Source organism: Drosophila hydei, unplaced genomic scaffold, assembly GCF_003285905.1.
Source record: "Drosophila hydei strain 15085-1641.00,03,60 unplaced genomic scaffold, DhydRS2 tig00000063-arrow-pilon, whole genome shotgun sequence".
Classification (NCBI taxonomy): Eukaryota; Metazoa; Arthropoda; class Insecta; order Diptera; family Drosophilidae; genus Drosophila; species Drosophila hydei.
The window spans coordinates 9,775,754-9,797,046 of record NW_022045657.1 but is presented as its reverse complement, the minus strand read 5'-3'; the positions used below and the strand labels follow the sequence as shown (position 1 = coordinate 9,797,046).

Below are 21,293 nucleotides of genomic sequence, written 5' to 3'. Positions count from 1 at the left end.
AATGGCAAATAATGAGAATGGCATTTGAAAAACAGTGTGGCAGCTCCGTTCTCCAAAAACGTCAAACAGCTGTCATAATCTGAGGCCCGTGAATTTTTCGCTCAGCTCTTCGTACTATTTGTATTTCGGTTGCTAAAAACAAAAATAACTAGCAAAATGATGAATTTGTCCAGAGTGAGTATGAATGGGGCATATATATTATATGTAGACTATGAAGACACAAATTCATTGAAGCCATATCTCTGGAAGAATGGATATATTATGGTTCAATTACGTAAGATTATTGGAGCACTACAAACTAACCGCACATTTTGTTATCACAGGCCGTCGTACGTAGCTTTGCTACCTCCGCCTCTCGTCGTGCAACAGCGACAAGCAAGGATCAGATTGAGAAGGGTTACTTCGAAATCCGTAAGGTGCAGGAGCATTTCCAGAAGAAGGACGGTAAGCCCGTTTTCCTAAAGGGCTCTACAGTTGATAATGTGCTTTATCGCGTCACCATGGCGCTTGCTTTGGTCGGTATTGGTGGCATGGGCAAGCTCTTCTGGGAGCTCAGCGTGCCCCAGAAGGACGAATAAGGCGCAAGCAGTATAGTCTAACCCTTTAAGCTAAGCCATTACCAGCAAATCCGTAACCCCATCTCCGGCATATGTGTTGCAGCGTAGTCACCTTATATTTCTGTGTCCTGATAGTGTAAGTACGTAATTCATAAGTTTTTCTAGAACCTTTCATAATTTGTTATAAACTTGCAGAGACAAAACCCTGGTGTACAACCTCTAGATTGTGTTGCTTGTGTTGGGATAATTAAGTCCAAAGTGTAACTAAACATTCGCAAAAGCATTTCAAGCGTGGAAATATAAGATCTTGGCTGTAAACTAAGAAGATTACAAGATGTTTCTTTTCTGCAATTTATACAACTGAGCCTTATGTTCGGATTGGGCTGTTGTGGCCCATATGGTTATTTTTCACTATAAATTTGCCGAACTTTATTTTTTTTTTGGTTAACATAAAAAGAACAGAAAATTTAATTGCATTGACATTAAGTAAACAAAAACTGTGCGACAAAATAAAAATTGCCGCCGCTGTGTCGATGTGTTGCGTTGGATGTGGCGAGGAGTCCGATTTATAAATCAAAGGGCGGCAACTCGGCGCGTTGCCTTTGGCATGGAAATGTATTTTAAATCGAGCGAATCATGCTGCGCTTTAACACACATTGCCAAGCACACACACACATGCACACGCAGACAGACACAGTCACACACATATACATAGAGTCAGTCAGCACACTGCGTATTTATTAATAACTGAGAAGAAGAAAAGGAAGAAAAAGCCCACAGAAGTGCAGCGAAATGTGCAATTTAAGGCGTTTTCATTAGTTATTTCTCCATAAACACTTAAATAAAACTAAAGCATTTAAAATAAAAAAAGGGAAACACAAATATTGCTATTTTAAGAGTTTTTCAGTGCAATTTACACATGCTTGCATATTTCTGTTAGTTTCTATCTGCATGTGTGTGTGTGTGTGCTTGTGCTTGTGTGTGGATGGGTGGGCGGGGCGCAATAAGTCGAAGAACAACTATTTTGCTATTTCATTTGCCGTTCCGGCACATTTAAATTTTGAGATGTGCACGCGAAGCGCATAAAAATGAACGCGAGTTTACCGTTAACATATTTTGGACGGATGTATGTGTGTGCGTGTGTGTGTGTAGGTGGTTTAGTATTTAGTTGAAATACATAGAATCGGCAATCTCCTCTGGATCACATTGTAAATACAGCTTCAGCCGAATTAGGAAAGATCTATCTTCTATGCCCTCTTAATTAATTGTGCATTGGTCTGCAAAAATAATGAACACTTGTCGCAAACTTATTATATTTCACAGACTGTGAAAAATGTGTATATGACAAAATTCCAACTAGTACATGGCTTGCAGCAGGATCTAGAATATCAACAGCATCACTATGACGAGTGAGGGCCCAGCTCCGGCTCCGGCTCCGGCTCCGTTCCACACGACTGCCCACAGCCAAATTACAATAATAACTCAAAACGCATAGAAGATGCGAAGCTAAATGTTTTGCTTCAATCCTTTGCCAAAAACAATATGAGCGCGGGCATACAAAAAAGGGCGGGAAGTAGCGTGTAGAATCAAGAATCGAAAAATGTGTTTCATTAAATGTTATTTATAGTCAGCAATTTTATGCATTTAAAGCGCGTCTATCAACGGCAGCATCAGCATCAGCATCAGCATCGGCATCTGAGCATCGCCATGCGGAAACGACTGCGACGCCATATTGAAATTAACTGTGCTGCGCTTTGATGGAGCAAGCTAGAGTGAGATAGACACACAGAGGGAGAGGAAAAGCGCCGTTGCAACCCCCATAGATCCCGCTCGGGAGTCTAATATGCGGAGACCGAGTGCGTGTGCTTATGGCACTAAAAACTTTCACCTTTTTCTGAATCGTTTTGCATTTGTTTGTTTTTACTACGGAATAGATAAATTTGTAGTTTTATTTTAACGTGAAATATTGCCGGGCAAACGGCGCACGCTCTCCGTCTCCCAGGCCATTGCCTGTGCCAATGCTCTGCAGTTGCAGCCTGCAGCCACCGCCGCAGCAGCCGCAACCACAAATCAGAATGTCGTTGAAGCATTCAAGTGCAACCGCCGTGAAGCGAACTCGTTGCTGCAGCCTCTGTCTGCGACTCTGCTCGGCGGCAAATCTCGACAACTCTCAGATGAACGGCCGATGAGTGAGCAACGTCAACGTTTCGTCTTTTGTCATCTCGGTTGTCATCTTGGCTTCCAGCAATTTTTGTGCATCGATCGATCTAGCCAGGCACGTCCCACAACATGCCCAACATGTCCAAAACGAAACCAGTTTGGCCTATTAACACTTCGATTACAACTCAACTCTTTTTGCCAGCGCTCGGGCACGATCTTTCTGGGTGGTCTTGAGCGACGCTTTTAGTTAAATTTTTGATTTATTTGAGCTTCAATTAGCCGTTGAACAAATCTTGTTTATTTGCTTTTAATTATTGTTTGAAACCACAAAGCCGTGCCCCTGGCACAGGTTAGGCCTGGCGACTCATTCCAACTGCCACGGCCAGTGAAACATTTGGCAGCTCCGCGGCTTCACTGTTGCTTCCGACTCATGTCTAACTGGCCTGAGTAAACCGTCGAAGAAGGTTTTTAATTAACACCAACAATATAATTTACGAAAAACATCAAATAGGCGCGCATTATAAATGCATGTTTAACTGACTTCATACACAAAATACAATCAAAATATAAATATTGCTTAAGTATTTGTTAAAGGCGAAGATCGAACTGAATCTAGCAACGAAGCATGCTTAATTATCCAAATAAAATAACTGCAACTGATGCAGTCAGCGATATCAGAGATGTTCCCATTTGTAGAATAATAATTTAATTGTTTGTTTATAATGTTAATTAACTTTTAAAGCAACAGCATTTTCATATAAATCGTATACATGATTGAGTCTGGGGATTCTGTTTTGATAAACAAGCAACAACAGACGGCATGCTCGCCGGAAAAGTAAACTCTTAAAAATACCCAATGTGAATTTCGAAATTTTATAAACCATAACGCCCCCCAGACAATGGGAATGGGAACTTGAAATAGAAACAGGCAACAACAAACTCAAATCAGCGTGAAAGATGCGCTTCCCATTTCCCGTTGCTCCAGCAACTCGCGGAGAAATGGGCGAGGAAGATATTTTGGCCTGTGAATTTGAAACCGATGAGAAGTAGAAACATGTGTCCACGTCTGCCACACAGCCGATGACTTGTCCTGTCCAACGAGCCTAGCGCGCAACATTACGAACAACTTCATTGGGTCGTTAGCCGTGCGCGGGTGCGAAAACCTCTCGGATCAGGTGACAGTCGCGGTGCGTTGCCTCTCAAGTGAGCCGCTTCAGGCTTATTCCAATAATTCATCGTTAACTGCAATTGCGCTGAGCCATTTAATGTCCACGACAAAGGACGCAACACTCAAGTGGCCGCCGACCGATGTACAACATATTCATCACTGACTAGCTGGAACCCCCACTCCAGCGCTGTCCAACCCACCTTAAGTGCCCGCTCGTAGCTGGCGTAGACAATTCGACGCTTCCGTCCAGCGCTTACACCCTTTGCCTTTAGTGTTATGTAAGCGGCGACGCAGCATTTGAGTCGGCATTTAGACACTGCTCTGAATGTGTCAATTTTATAGCACATTTCGCCCACTTCACGACACTTGAACTCTCCTGTTCCCGCTCCCGCTCCCGCTCTCTGCTCCTGCTGCCTCTGTTACGGATTCGTATTTTGTTTTCTCAAGTGTTGCGCATATTTTTTGTTTGTCTCGGCTTTGCGATGTTGTTGTTGTTGTTATTGTTGGGTGTTATAAGACAAAAATAAGCAAGAGTAAAACGCATAATATTCATTTGTTATGCTTGTCATTTGTCGCTGCTGGCGGCAGCTTCAAAGCATCTTCCCCAATTTGTTAAACGCAGATAATTTTGTCTTCGCCTCCGTCTTGGGATCGTCTTCGTGGTATGGAGCTTTTAATTTTCGCATGTGGCTAATTATTATAATAATGTGTTTTTTTTTGTCAACTTTTGGGTTTGTAACTTGAGATCAAAAATATCATATTATTACTAAAAATTTAAGAAAGCAATTTGTTTTTTTTTTAAATAAAAATATAGTTAAAATCTTCAGAGATAGTAAAACATCGAAAATATAAGATACATGAAATAAAGAAGGCGGAAATCATAAAACTAAAAAAATCGCAATTTTGTATATTTTTTATGAATATTTATATATGATTAGACATGTAAATATATGTATTTAATATAATATAATATACGTGTCTCTAAATACACAAATAAATTAAAAGAATAAACTTTATTTGTCTTTCCATACAACTTACATAATTTTAAAGTCTGAAATGTCGCGTATTTTACTGGAATTCATGAGAATCGCAAAGTAGGGCACACTACAAATAAGAATATTTTGTTTATTTGCGGTCAGTCTTTGATATGTAAGCATACATATAGATAGATGTAGGCACACACACATATACACTTATGTTCAGTTTAAATGATTGGCTGGAAAACATATTAATGTAAGGCCCATAATATAAGCTAGAGCATATGAAGTCATACTTTCAATTCATGAGAATCTTTGAAAAGATTTTTTTTCTAAATTTCAATATACTTTTATTTTTAAATTTGGGGTATAGAGTGAACATTTTTTTATACATACCTCTTTACATGCACATATGTATGTGCATTTACATACATACATACCACTGAGTATACAAAAATAAGTATGCATGTGTTAAGTGTATTTTCCTATAACAAATCGGTTATTTAGTATTTTAGTCAATAAGTAAAGAATTAAATTGTTCACAAAATAAATAGATTCTAAAAGAGATCGGGCAGAAAACAAAACAATACAAAAAGTATGTGATAATCAAAACTTGTTAATACTAGAGTAGTTAAAAACAAAGGCTCAATTCTTATTGAAATATATGAGAATTGCAGAGGAGGTTGGCATTTATAAATATGGTATTTGTTGGCATGGCTAATTTTTCAGTTGATCGGAATACAATTTTAGGAATCGCCCATTATTATATTCATCTATTTTCTAAAAGCTGAACAGAATCGCAACAAAACAATGGCGAACATCACAGCTCGACTTCGAGAGAGCAGAGAGTTGAATCCGCAACAAAAGGTGCGCGCAGGTAGGGCAAAGCGATCGCAAGGAGGCGTGTCCAACTGGTTGGCGCGAATGTGTGCGTGCAGTGCACACAATCGCAACGCGGTCGCTCTCTCGCTCACTCATACTGGCACGCAAAGAGCCAGATGGAAATGCGAACTTAATTGCGAGAGAGAGAGAGAGAGAAAAATCGAGGCATGGGACGGGTGGAATTCTAATGAGTGAACGACAACGAAAATTGGCAGCAACCATTAAATGACGAAATAAAATATTAGTGACAATGATATGAAGACAACAACATTTCTTATAATTAAGTCTAACCATGCGAAACAGAACGCCTCGGCTAGAATCGAAATGCAGCATCCCAGCAGCCGCACCAGAGACAAGGTGGAGCGGGCCATGACCCCCTCCTGCTTGGGCAGATGCGAAAAGGGATATGGCCCTGCGCCGCTTTATTAGCAACAACGATCGCTCTAATGATACGATTTTGTTAATGAAGCAAAAATAGATGCACGCGATCATCAGCTAAAAGGCGATGCCGAACTAGGCGGTCTGCTTCGGCCCCGCCTCCCAGCTGCAGACATATTGCAGGCCTCAGTATGTGTGTGATGCTAAAAAGTCATGACATCGCTCGGGCACACTGCGGAACGCTACGGATACGCTTACTTGCTTCAGATTGGCCATTCAAGCATTCAAAAATTAACTCCGCCCGGTTGCGTATGGTTAGTCAGAGTCACAAGAGCAGACTACTCGTGCGCAGCTGAGATACGAGCGCACAACTAAAAGAAACACAAGAAACATGCACACATAGATATGCATACATGTATCGCTATCGGGATACACAAGCGGACCGCGGGTAATTGTGGATGTTATTCTGTTTGATTTGAATTTAATGGTAAATATATAAGCTCCTCTTCATCTAGACACTGTCTTGAAAAATAACTTATATATTGTGAGCAAGAGAAAAAAAGCATTTAAATTGCTAGTGCTCTCATTAGTTGGGCGCTCGCTCAACTGCGTGCGCTCCTGTTCGCTAACAGACATTCTTCATTTTTGTTATTTTGCCAGCCAACTAAACACACGCACACCAACACACAGCAGCAGCGCCATTAAAACCAACAAATACAAAGCGATCGCCGCCCTCAGTGAGAGTGTGTGCGACATGAATGCGAGTGTGAAGAGGAAACACATAAGCAAGCGTACTCACACACAAATACAGTTGCAGTCAGGCGTTGAGCCCGGGAGAGCGAGAGAATGATAGAAGGAGAGAGAACGAGATCTTGGCATGCTGCGTCGCTGTCGCCGTCGTTGCTAGCTTTGGCTGCTGGTTCTTTTCGCATGTGGCTGTGGATTGATGAACGTGAGCGACCGTTAGTCGCGGCAGACACGGGTGATGAACAACAACAAGTTGGAGCTGTGACTGTGCCAGTGAAACGCGCGCTGCTCCCACACGGATCACGGATCACGGATCACTAGCGAAAAGCAAGCAAGAAACGGGCAATTGGATTTTAATGCGGAACTGCATGTGACAAGAATAAGTGCGATCTTTGTGCTAGATGTGTGCTCGAAATCGATGTCGGCATAATTAATTAATGGCAAATACCTGGCCACCGATTATGCTTATTATTATATTGCATAAAATTATAAAAGTAAATTCAATCTAAAGTGACAAAAAAAGTCGGGTGTGAAAAGTGTGTGATAATTTTTGAACAAAAGTCAAAGATCTATTGCCAAAATGTGCTAATCAGATTTTCAGTTGTGGTTCAACAACTCACCTGTGTACAACTAGCTCGACCAAAAGCAACTCTAAAACGAAGCGAAACGCCAACCCAATCGAAATCCAATCAGGCAACCCAACTGGCGTCGCGCCTTTAACAAGCGCCGATAATTTGTGCAAATTTCATGCCCTAATTGAAACTAACAATACGGCCAAGTGCAATTATAAAACGGTTAACCCAAACACCCTTCCACTCGATTATAATTAAATAAAATTTATATATATAAGCGTCGAACGAGCGCGAAGGGAAAGTAATCAACGTGGATTTGGAGTTAAGTGAGATCAGCAGAGATAGCTTAAAGCAGATACCATTGTGGAGTTCTTTAATCTGGAGATGGATCCAGGTATGTTGAGCCTATGAAATCAAATGATCTGGCTCATAATCATAATCATTTAATAGCAATGCAATACAGCCAGCTTGTATTGCGATAATCTTTTTCATAAATGTTCCCAAATTGGTAGCTAGATCCGTCAGTCTTAAAACCGTCGGCACTTATTGGCTTAGCTGCAACACATCTTCAGTTATAAAGTGGGGAAATTCGTGGTCATACGTAAGACGGACATGGGTAAAGTGGCTCGGCGCATGCTACATCCTGCTAACCCAGTCGCCAAGTGAGCACCTGACTCGGTCTCGCAATGTCCAATGCAAACAAAGAGCAGCTACCGTTGAGTACAAGTCCAAGACACTTTTCGGTACAGTCGTATTTGCTTTTTGATTTTCGTTTCAAAGGTGAGCAGTGTTGCTGTCGCCGCCTGCCGCCTGCCGCTTGCCGCCTTCTGCGCATGATCGACAGCCTCCCGGTAGCAATGTCAATTGTTTGCTTTGGCTGCAGATGGGCGAAGTAGAAAATGTCGCTGTGGGCAACGGAGCCATTGCCTCTAATTTAACTAATGATCGTTGTAATGTTTGTGGTCTGTGCCACAGTGTTTATCGTGCGGTCTTCACTTTTGCCGCCAAGTGTCCGTGTCTCTGTTTGTCCATTTGCTTTGGCCCAAAAATCAAGTGGTATAAAAATAAAAGCCCGCATAACTTAGCTGGCCAAAAGCCATGTACAAATTGGTTTTACCTGTCCGATTTGTTGACATATCGATCCACACTTTAGCTTCAGCGCAATCTTCAAAACAAAAGCAATTTCAATATTTTGGCATGCGCTGAGGCAAGTGCACATACTCGTATTATGAAATAGTTTTATCATATATAAACTTTTCTCTTTTCCTTGTCCTCGTAATATAAGTTATTCAAGTTATTTCCTTCCTATGTTAATTCAATAAACTTATTCAAGGCTCTACTATCGCCCTACCCGAAAGAATTATTTCAATTTCTAAGCCATATTCTATACTTGAAATAATATTTTTTACTAGGCAATTAAAGTCATAAGTTTTATATTAGCTTTAGTTAGTTTTGATCTCATTCAGAAATTCATCAAATTTCAATAACATATTTATAATAATAAAAATAATAATAATAATTAAAAAAATGATCACAATAAATTTAGTCAGAAATCCTTTTTAAAATATATTCTTATAACATATAATGTCTCAAGTATTTACTTTAGTTTTATTAGTTTTGATCTCATTCAGAAATTTATCAAATTTCTATAAATGCATAACTAAAATGTTATAAATATTTATAATAAAAACAATAATAATGACAAAATACGATAAAAATAAATTTAATTAGAAATTCTTTTAAAAATATATTCTAAAATATAAAATAATGTCTCAAGTGTTATTTTGTAGACAATGCCTAAACGTAAACTCATTAATATATATATTTATATATATTTCTTTAAGTACTTTCATAATTTTCGAGGCTATCTATTTCACATTCTTTTTTTATGCTAATTGTAGTCGATGTAACTATTCTATTATTTTGCACTGCAAGCTGGGGATCTTCCACTTGGATGCATTAATGACTTGGTTTTGGATGAGTTTGACATATTGTTTGTACGCAGCATTGTTTGCTTAGAGCGTCTGGCCGCTGCTGCAGGCACAGAAGTGGAGCCAGCGGAGTCTGTGGAGTCAGAGTCGCGGCGATGGCTATGTAGATGCAGAAATGCGTGACTAACGGCTACCGGTAGCCATCTACTTCGGTAGCTAAACATAAAAGCCTGCCACAGACTGCCAGCGGGCGCAGTGGCGAGATGCTAAAATCACAGAAATGGGCAGTAAAACAAAAGCCAGCAACAACAACAACAACAACCACAAGAACAACAGCAAAGACGACTGCGACCAAGACGGTCACAAATGCAGGCAAACACTTGAGAGAGAAAAAAGTCGCGTCAATGTGTACACGTCTTAATGGAACTGTATATAAGCGCACACACACACACGTACACATACACATACATATATATTTAGATATATATGGGTAGCTGTTCAGTCAGGGCATCGTAAAAACTCCTGGTTCCGTCTGATATTCCTGATTGCGTTCAAGTTTTGGTCAACGCTTCACTGAGTTGATTATATGGCGTCGGTGGCCCGCACAGGCGACTTTAATTAAATCAGCTGGCTGCTAGCTGGTGCGTATATTTCATTATGTTGATGGCCGCCCACTTGGAGCCGCTCCCAAAGGATCTGCTGACATTTGACAAGTACAAGTGCCATGTGCTCTGCACAAATGCCATCCGCTTGGCTGGCAAAACTCTGCTCATTAACATAAGTTTAATGCATTTCTAATCGCTGCATCTGCCACAAGAGGGGGCACGTGTTGGCGCCCCTTGGGCAGTAATTAATGCGAGCTCATCAATATGATGCCTAAGCCAGATGCTTGAACTTGACTAAGACTAACCCCTTGATGACTTTGGTATTCCCAAAGGGAATCGAACCGACGATCGACGACTGAAGACCGACGACCGACGACCGACGACCTACGACCGGAACCGCAGCCTCAGAGTTCAAAGTGCGCCGGGCAACCAAAATGTATGCGGCGAGCTCTGCTGAGATGCCTGCCCTGGGTGCGCAGCGGATTCGGTTCTAGTACATTGGCAATGATTGGTTGGATTTGTTTATTTGTCTTTGCTTTAGTTGCTCTTGCCATGCATTTCGGCAATGCGCGCTCGCATTGTCCACATTCTTGGTACGCGTAATTGAAGTCAGCGCAGCATGTCTTGGGCGCGCCCCTTTTTACATGCGCCGGCAACGGGAACGGGTACGAGCATCTCGAGGTTCGGCGCATAGCAGCCGACGCTGTCATATTTTGTGTTCCTAGTGCAATTCAGGGCCTTGGGCGCTAGTGCAATGCCAGCTTGCGGTGGCTGCCGTGATTTATGGAGCCATTCATTTCTGTTGACAGACAAAGTTGTTGACGCTGAAGGAATCTATTTAGTTTTATGTACTTTTGATATCCACACGCAGTGAGGGCGATAGCGAGGGCGAGTTCGAGGGCGGGAGCGAGAGCGAGAGCGAGGGCAAGGGTGAGATCGTTGGGCATGTGGCGCAAGTGCTTCAAGGCGCAGCCCACACAAAGTAATGAGCTTAATTTATAAATTAGACATCGAGTGAATCTAAGATTTATACGTACTCAAGTCAATATAATGCAACTTGTTTATAATCAATTATTTATTTAAGACTTATCACGACACTGGAAAAAATTAGATATTTTAATGGGATAAGCTTATGAGACACATTCGATATATTAGATTTAGTTATAGTCTATTATTGGAAGTTTAAAAAGAATAAGATCTTTAGTTAAAATATAACATATAAATAGAAAATATTATTAAAGTTTTAAATAAAGTCAAAATTTACCAAATCTTAAATTTTTAGTTTTTCACTTAAAACATCTTAAATATTATACTTTTAATAGAGTTAAATACCGAGACTAACCTGATACTCATTGACCAAAAATTCTCAATTTCACTTGCTTGTTTAAAAATTCATTTAATTTCCGTTATTAATAATTAATTATTTTAAAGTTCTCAGATATTCTGAAAACATATTTGAAAATATTGAAGTTATTAAAATAAGCATTTTATCAGGGAAAGGTCAACTGACTAGAGGCTAGAGGTTCTTAATCAGAAAAAATCAGTATTGACTATAAGAAACAAAACTTTGAATACATTTATCATAATAATTCTTTAAATAAAACTTGCCTAAAGATTCCTTCTGCTATTCCCAATTCTCCTCAAAGGCAGAAATTAAATCTTAGACAGAAAAAATCAGACTTTCCCAAGAAACCTTGAAGCGTTCTTTGACTTGGTTAAAGAAAGAAATCATTAACTATCTTGATCTAGCAGACTCTCCTTTTAACCCCTTTGTATTGAATAGCTCAAAGTTAAGTTCAAATCAACTTAAAATTTAAGTGACTCATCAAACAACAAGCTGAGATGAAAGATCGGATCATGTTAAGTAAACACATGACAATTTTGTTATTTTTTTAGCTTGATAAGGCTTGAAATTGAACTCTTACTGATTAAATGGGAATAACATTGCGACAGTTCAAAGGGACGTATGGACGGACAGTCAGACGCTTCCTTCTTCTTGGCTAGCCCATGTGGGCGCTTGCTGGGAAGACTCATACTGATAAACAAATGCGATTGTGCGGCAAATTGTGAAACGCTCCGAATGCAAAGTTGTCGACAAGCTCTGATGTAGGCACTTAGTATGTATATTGGCATGAAATCATGTTAAACGTGAATTTCAATCGTCACTATGCTCAAGTAAATACAAGAATTATTTTTAAAACAAACATTATAAGTTTCGGGTACTGCGTCTCTGCCTATATGTACATCCGCTAACACTGCGTATACGCAATGTTGAGAAAAATGAAATAAAACCGCCGAGCCTCAACAGAATTCAACTGAGTTGTTAAATTAATTTTTTCTGCATTGCAAATGCAAATCATTTTTCCTTTTCAAATAAGAAGAGAATTAGCGTAAAGCGATGATCAACTATTAGATACCCCTTGCAGGTGAACTGCCCTTGTCAATAACATGTTTTTCACACATTGCAGCTGGCTGTGCAGAGTATCAAAAAGTTGTAACAACTTGCTAATAGCTCTAACTGTGTCCTAATATATTCATATGTTAGCGATACATGAAATAATAATTCTTTTGCCAATTTTCATTTGTAATTTTTCTGCGCTTACAGAATTTTTACACATTTTTAAAATGATTTTTTTTTATAACGGGATTCAAAATATTTTTATATCATAGAAAAATTTAGCAAAAATTGTTTTTGCTAAGAATTTTATTTTAAATATTATAATTTATATATTTTTTATGTATATCTTAATTTATTTTTGAAACATGGCAAACATGACAATTATAAGCTATGATCGAGGTCCTACTAAGGCTTATGACTAATATTAAGCTATATATTGTTAGCGGAAAACTATAGGGTATTAACATCCACAATTCAACCCCTGAGCTTGTGGCGGCGGCAGCGCACTGTCAATCAAATGGTTTGGTAGACCCGGGCAGTGGCCAAAGGCAGCGGGCACCACTTGCCAAGAGCAAAAGATTTATTGCCACAGCCACAGCCACAGCCACAGCCATATTGCAGTTTGCAGTTGCAAAAGACGAAATGAAAAATAAATAAAATGAAAAGTGAAAAAGGAAATTTAATTTGCCATGCTCTCTTAGCTGCTCCGCAGCAGCTGCGGCCCTGCGCTTTGCTCCCTAAGGATAGACTCTGAAATCGCAAAAACAAATCGTGTCCTCGATTCGAGAAATAAAAAACAACATCTTTGAATAAAATAAAATAAAACGATGCCATTTCATGGCAAATTTATTTGCCATTTCTGTGGGCGTCGACTAAAATATTCGACTCGAATTTTCCGCCATTTTGTTGTATATTGAATATTAAATATTAAATGTTAAATGTTAAAGCATTTGATTCTCGTTGAAAGTTTGTCCCATTTCGCGGCTCTGCTGCGGCAATTAGTCAGTCTTTTTCTACATTCTGATAAAATTACAATGGCAATTTGCGTTGAATGCTTCGCTTGAGGTGGAAACGTGTTAATTGACTTGAATTCGAGGTGATATTTAATTAAAATAATTGCAATTTCTATTAATGTCATTATTTGGGGTCGCTGAATTGCGAATCGTCGATTAAATGCTTATGGCCCATGGCATAATCCCAAGTCGTAAATAATACAATGTATATAGCATAGACATCAAAATATAAAAATGTACGAAAATCGCTTATCAGCTGGCCAAATGGCCAGTTGTCTGTTGAATTTGTTAATTTCAATTATGCATGAAATTAGTTTATTGCCTTTTGACATTTCAAATCTGTCAGCAAATAATTTCAAATGTATATAAGTAAGCGGCGTTGCCAGCGGGCCTCACTGACTGCCTGATACCCGCTCGCATTGCTCACTCATATAATTTGTAGTTATATCTGTAGAAATGAGCAGAGAGTGATTTTCCTGGAAAACTAGCAAATCGTTAGTTGTGTCTGTAGAGGTGATCAGGGAGTGGTCGTTATGGTCTTATAAAAGGATTAAATATTAGCTCAGTTGAATATATATAATATTTTTGTTTATCAAACAATAGCTTGATAAAAAAATAGTTTTTCTCGGTTCGCTTGATTTGATATGGAATTTGAAAACTTTAGCTTAAAATGTGTCATAAATCATATCATAAAATATTGAAGAAATATTCCATTTGCCCAGGTTAAGCTTGAGTAAATTTGCTTCATGCTAGCATTTCAAGAGCTAATATACTTCGTTCTCTTCGTGAACGAGCATTAATACAGACAAAACCACATTATTATGCCTTAAACTATAAAAAACAATTGCAAAAGACAGAGATTTCAATTCATTGCCTAGACCAATAAACGACCAGGGTATGCATGGGCTATATGCACGTATAATCGTTTCTTATCAGTCGAGTCAAGTAGGAAATAAAAAGACACACGCACACACACACACACACATTCAGTTGCTTTAATCTGAACACTGATATGATAGTCACTTAGCTGATTGAACATTTTATTTATTTATAAATGTAAATACGTTAATATATGCATATATTATTTTATGCTGTATTTTGTTTAAAAAATATTATTTTTAATTAGTTATAGTTAGTTAAAGTTTGTTAATTGCTCCTGTAATTGGATTTGCATGCATCAGTGAGTTTTTGGTGAACCTTTGGCGTTTTTATATACAAATATTATGTGTATTCAAGTGCGGCATGCCTTTTGCTAAATTTAATTGCCCAAGGAACTTCTGAGCGGTTTTTTGTCAAAGCGAAAGTTTTTTCCCATCTTCGCATTTTTGTTGCTGCACAATTCCGAGAATTAGAAAGCGCAGATAAAGTCGCATTGCTGCAACTGCTGCAACTCCATTTGCTGTAGCATTCTGTAATTTGTTTATCGGCCGTCGCGACTGCTGACTGCAGAACAGTGGCTGCCATTGTATTCGGCAATTTCCCAGAATTTATGAATTATAATTTCGCTTTATAGACAATTTTAATTGAGCTTTTTATGGTCTGCGTCGGGGCGGATCGCAAGCAGCCGGCGAAAGCCCTCCTCTCCCTTAAGGGATGCCAGCTAACTGGACAGGGTATAGGATTCCAATGCAAACAGAGCCATTTGTAAGCCATTTGTACCCGCTACCGATAGCGACTTCCGCTGCCCGCACACACAGAAGTCGTAGGACCCGCAGCAGGACTATAATGACAGTCCGCATCGAGTCATAAGACCAAAATCCATCTGCAAATATTGGCAGTTCAGGGCAGGGCAGGCTAGGCCCTGACAAAAACAAAAACAAAAAATGAGTTTATGATTTTTTAAGCTGTTTGCCAGAGCTCTTCACATTTCGTAGGTGTTTGCTTTTCATTAACAGAAGCGACTGCACAGCTACTTGGATCAGCAGTTGGCGATCGCATCGCTCGTCGTCTTGTTTGCCTTGATTAGCTGAGTGACGGGTGGAAATGCCAGGATGCGGATACTCATTAGAGACAAAGTAGCTCTATCTGTTGAACTTATTTTTTATAGACATCACAGCAAACATGGACCAGAGCGTGCATTAAAGTAGCCCAAGCCCACTTTTGTCTGTGTGTGTTTTTTTTATGCGTAACTTAAAATTAAATAAACAATAATACATGCATAGGTATGGAGCATGGAGTATGTCTACGTGAAAAGTGGGCTCTCTACATTCGAAGGTTTCCAAAAGCAAACAAACACGCAAAATAAACCCAACGGCAACGGGCAAACACTTCAGCTGCACCTGAGCTGGGAGCTGCCCCGATCATGCGTTGGCCCTCTGATCGTAACCGACGCGACTCTCGAATTTGAATCCTCAACGGCGGTGGCATGTTTGCACCTTTAATAAGACCAACACCAGACAACAGAAATGCAACGCCGACGGGCACTGCAGAGCGGGTCATTGTGGCACGATCGGAAGGGTCACAGCAGGCGACGGAGATTCGAGGCGACGCGTCGCGACGCGCCGAGACGAGACGGTAGCTCAGAGCTAAATCTTCGTGGACTCTCAGCTAAGTAGTGTTTGCTTTCCGCACGCCCATTGCAATAGAATCTTTAAATACATATGTATTTACTTTGTTTTCATATATTGTTTTTGTGGGGTCTCCGGTGTATAACTTGTTCTTTAACGAGATCATCTTATATCTAGCAGCTAAATGTTAAGTTCGATCAGGCCAAAAGTGTTCATTGGAGAAACAGCATCGTATTTAGCAATAACTTATCAAAATCTGTATTTGGGACAAGCAGCACGTCGCAAAAATGTTTGCATGGAAGTTCTTGACTCATCTTGAGCCCCAATCGAAAGCGAATTATGGGGAATTTAATTGTAGCGCTAATAGCAAAAATACGTGACTAATTTGCCTGGAGGCGCTGACTCCGAGCCGGCCGGATGTTAATGCCCATTGCCCATAAATCACAAGTCACCATTGAGTTTTGAGCGTAAGCTAAAGATCATCTGTGCAGGCTCAAGTTGACTTGATAAGCATATGACTCCAGCAGTTGCAACTTTATCTATAGCCCAAGTTCAATGTGATTGGGTCCAGCAATTTTTCGGGCTAGTAAGCTTCTGTTCTTATCGCCAGATGCATAACTCAACATAATAATTAACTAGGCGCACGCACTTCACTCTCAAATGGTCAACTTTGGCGCCCATTAATCTTTAATAATTGCCCAAAATTGATGCCATGCGTATTTGAAAAGCCATTAAAATGACGCAGTAAACATTGATCTACAACAAAAAGAAGTCAAAAAAAAAAAAAAACGAGGAAAATGAATGCGACGAGCAGCGCCATTCATTGCGGCAGACAACTGAAAATATTTGTGGAGACAAATTTATGAACGTTTAGCACAAAAGTCAAGCACTCGAAGATAATGTTGTTGAGTAGAGCAACAAATTGCAGCTATCAATGCGGATGCCACGAATGCCGGAGCAGTCGAAGCAGTCGAAGCAGCCGAAGACGGAGACGCACAGATACCGCCGGAGCGCAGGCAAACAGAAGAAAGCAGCAGACAAATACGGACGGCCAAGGGAACATTTGTCGAATGTCTGATCTTTGGCGTTACTTGAAAATTTGCTCCTGTGTGGCTCTGAACGTACGTGGGCCCCTTTGTAACTCAATTCGAAAATAATTAACGATCGCGAGATTACAAATGTCAAACATAATGTCAAGTTGGGCTGCCGGCGTCTCACATTGGCTGTCACTGGGAAAATGCCAAGCGAAATGTTCAAAGACGGCAAACTGCACAGATACAGATACAGCAAGAGAAACCACCGAGCCTGAAGCTGAATGGACCAAACACTCCACAGCGGAACCACAACCAGACGGCAATGCGTGTGGGTCTGCGTCGAGCGCCAGCCGATTTGTTGTGACTTATGTCAAAACAATTGTGTGTATCTTGATGCGGTGCTGAATGCTGAGTGGATGCTTATGGCCGAGATTTGGGTAGGATAATAATGCTAAGGTGCACTCACTTGGCTTAACTCTTTCTTCGCAACATTTATATTAAATGCAACATTTGCAGCTGCAATTCATCAACCATTTACAATAGAGAAACAGTTTGCATCGTTGTCCAACAAATGTCGGACATCTTCGTGTCTTTTTCGTATACCAAATCCCATTAAGAAAATCGAAACTTAAATTACTTCATCAGCTAAATCCTTGATTAACGTCTAAGTACAGCTGGCGACGCTTCTTCTGCGGCCGGTGAAGGCGATGCAGAAGAAGCGGGAGGAGGAGGCGTAACCGTAACTGGTGCAACTTGGGCAGGGTTAGTCGTTGCGACAGGTGCAGCAGTTCCCCCATTAGGCGTGGGCGCAGCTACTGCAGGCAGAGTGGTTGCATTATTCGCCTGACCCACAATAACCGTGCAGTTGCGACAAATCACTGCAGAGTTAAGGCATATTAGTATTTAAGTCACAGAAAAGATCACTTGCTCCGCACAATACTCTTCCGAATCGCTATCATCGCTGTCGTAGTCCCCGAATATGCTCGATATCCAGTCATAGACGTCGTTCTTCTGCAAAGATATTTGAGTTGGTCGCGAGTCGGAGCTGGACTATCATTACATTACCGTTCTAGCCGAGCGTTCCGCCACAGGATATGCCTGCGTCGCCTGATAGGTGAGCGCGAGGCACAAATAGAGCCAAAAAGTAAGTTTTGTTCTGGCAGGCATCTTGAGTTTGACTGGCATGCGATGTGCGGGATCGAACCGCTTTTATAGAGCGCAGCGAGTTTATTGTTTCTCAAATGCGTCTGCTAACAATAAGCCAACTAAATAGCAATTGCTTTTATGATGCTGGGTTTTCACACTAGTCTAGCTAGATGTGTGCATCTAATGTAGTCAAGGCCTGGGCCACTGCGCTCAATGAAACTGAACTTTGTTGGCAGCGCTCTAGGTAGATTATTTATGCAGCTGCACGTTTCGCGTGGCCCATTTGTCTGGCGAATGGCCCCAGCGAAAAAAGTGATCGAAGTGCAATTGACAAGTGCGCAAATGCATATAGCCATAAAGTACATGAAATTCGATGCAGTCTGTTGCTGCCGCCTGCCCCAGCTCAGTTGGGGCAACAAGTGTCTGAAGGGTTTCCAATTTGGACTGTAACTCGAGTAGCTGCAACAGTCCCAACACAGTATTTTAATTATGGCAATGGTGAGCGCCTCGTTAAGCTACTAGCAACAATTTTCAGTTATGAATGAAAAGCAATCGAGGTCGATACACTTGTTTTCTGTTCTTCAGACGGCTGCACCTCCGCCTCCCCCCCCCCCCCCCCTCATTTGCTGCTTCTCTACGCGCTCAACTCTTCAGTTTTGTGGTCTTTGTTCGATTCCTTGCTTGCAACTTGCAACTTGCAACTTGTGGCGCGTGTAACTCGGCAGCCCTATTGTGATTTTTATGGCGCTCTTTGAGGCCTTTGCTGGCCCTGTACGTGTTCTTAGTTAAAGTTGCTTCATCTTGCCAATATTGTTGTTGTTGTTGTTGTTGTTGTTGTTGTGTAACATGAAGCTAACTACATGATTCTAAATTAGACGACGGCATGAGGCACAGATGTGCAAATTTTTTCAAATGACTGTAATAAATTGAAAGTGGCTTCGCAGCAGCTAGCAGAGCAGGTGATTCGACCAATTGCCAAAAGCCACCTTCATATAATTATCAACAAATATAATTAAACTAATTTATGTATATAATGTGATTTGCCTGCTGGCTATATATTATTAAATAGATTAAAAACTTATAGAAATTGAAAAAATATTTCTTTTTATTTCATCATATTTATTTAAGAAACTTCTCATAGTCTGGCTAAATTAATTTAAACTAAGAAATTGGAACTGTCTTCATTATTTTTGAAATCAAAGCAGCTGCCCCAAAAGCTAGAAGTGGCAGCCATAATTATATCCATATTTTGCCTCGTTTTAAGTATTGTATAACAAAATATTTAGCTAGGAGTTCGCATTTATAAGCTCTGATAAGTTTAGTTTCGTAGTTTCTCAATTAGTTCAAGTTTATATCGACAATCAATTGTCCAGATAGGTAAGCCCCGTACCGTTGGGACAGCTACAATCTAATCACTGCGCCAATATACAAAATGCATTTCCGCACGTTCGGCGCATTTATGTGGTTTCTTCTCCTTCCCGCAATCTTTGGAAAGATCCAAGCACTCAGAGTCACACAGACATATGCATAGACTTATACACCCACATCCGCAGTTCTGGGAAGCAAAGTGTAGCGATTTTCAGGCGAAGTAGAAGTCCATACACTTCGACCCGTTCCCGGCTTCCCAACCGGAGCTAATTAGACGCAAATGTGCTTTTGTTCGCCCTCTCATTAGCTGTTGTTGTTATTGCTTCAGCTTTCTCTGTTCGCACTCAGACACACTTACTCAATGGCCTGTGCTTCATCTCCTTTCAGAGTCGCAGTGCCCGCAGTACGGCGAGGTGAATCAGCTGGGCGGCGTCTTTGTGAACGGCCGGCCGCTGCCGAATGCGACGCGAATGCGCATCGTGGAGCTGGCTCGACTGGGCATCAGACCCTGCGACATCTCGCGCCAGCTGCGCGTGAGTCACGGCTGTGTTTCCAAGATACTGGCGCGCTACCATGAGACCGGCTCCATACTGCCGGGTGCCATTGGTGGCTCCAAGCCGCGCGTCACCACACCCAAGGTGGTCAACTACATACGCGAGCTGAAGCAGCGCGATCCGGGCATCTTTGCCTGGGAGATACGCGATCGGTTGCTCAGCGAAGGCATCTGCGACAAGACGAATGTGCCCAGCGTCAGCTCCATCTCGCGTATACTGCGCAACAAACTGGGCAGCATAGGTCATCACCATGGAGCTGGCAGCGCTGGCCCTGGTACCGCAGCCATCGGCATGGGCAGCAACGGCAACAGCAGCACCGGCGGCAACCCCAATGGAGCCAATGTCAACGCCGTTCAGCACACACACTCCGCGCACCAGCATCACTATCATCACCAGCATACGGCAGCCGCTGTGGCGGCCAGTGCACATCATGCGCACGCCCACGCCCATCTCTACAATTCCATATACCAGCCGTATAGTGCGGCAGCTGCCTATACCATGAAGGCCGTCTCCTGCGGCAGCCCCTCGCCGCCGCAGGCGGGGCAGACGCATCAGCTGCGCAGCGTGGCCGCCGCCCACTGGCCCTCGTCGCACTCAGTGACCGACATTCTGGCACATCACCAGGCCGTTGCCTTGCGCGCCAGCTGCCAGGGCAACACCGTGTCCCCGTTGCCCATGACGCCGTCGCCAGTGGGCGCCGCAAACGGTGGACAGCCGCTCCTGGACTGCGAGGGCGGGGCGGCACAGCAGCCGCCCTACAACTACTACATGTACTTTCAAAATGGCGGCATGCATCATCACCACCATCACGGAGGCATGATGACGGCCGGGGCAACCGGCTTATGAGGCAACGGCCCATCTTAGTTCCTCCCGGTTCGGTTATTGTGAGTTTGGACTGGTTTCGAATCGCGTCCAATTTATGTAAGTGCAGCTCGAATTGTTAGTCAGGCATGAGTGAAGGGTTTAACTACGATGTAGGATATATATGTATGATGTACCTACGTACATACATACACATATTTGATAAACATACGAAACTAGTTTAAGGCTCAGACTAAGGATCGCACTTGAATATCAAACTAACACTTAACAATTAATTCAGCCGAAATGCATTAGATTTCCGGAAATTATTGGATGAATGTTTTGGCCAAGGGATCTAGATAGTAGTTAAGCGTACTTCTGGTAGGTCATGTCAGCCTGCCACGACCTACGGCTCCGGGGAGCTCTCTGTTTCAACGAATTTGATGTATGTAATTCTGGAGATTTTCATTTGTTTTTCACATTTATAGCAACTTT

At 41.5% G+C, this 21,293-nt stretch overlaps 2 protein-coding genes across 2 annotated transcripts; both read left to right on the top strand.

The window, feature by feature from the left end:
- The first annotated feature begins 59 nt into the window (after positions 1–59).
- On the top strand, positions 60–882 carry LOC111602770 (cytochrome c oxidase subunit 7A, mitochondrial). The gene is made up of 3 exons (XM_023320033.2): positions 60–174; positions 324–693; positions 753–882. The coding sequence occupies exons 1-2, from the start codon at positions 157–159 to the stop codon at positions 576–578; spliced, it is 273 nt and encodes a 90-aa protein (XP_023175801.2). The 5' UTR covers positions 60–156; the 3' UTR covers positions 579–693; positions 753–882.
- Positions 883–7,321: 6,439 nt separating this feature from the next.
- On the top strand, positions 7,322–21,284 carry LOC111602727 (paired box pox-meso protein). The gene is made up of 2 exons (XM_023319974.2): positions 7,322–7,835; positions 19,831–21,284. Exons 1-2 carry the CDS (start codon positions 7,826–7,828, stop codon positions 20,841–20,843), a joined length of 1,023 nt encoding a protein of 340 aa, XP_023175742.1. The 5' UTR covers positions 7,322–7,825; the 3' UTR covers positions 20,844–21,284.
- The last annotated feature ends 9 nt before the right edge of the window (positions 21,285–21,293 follow it).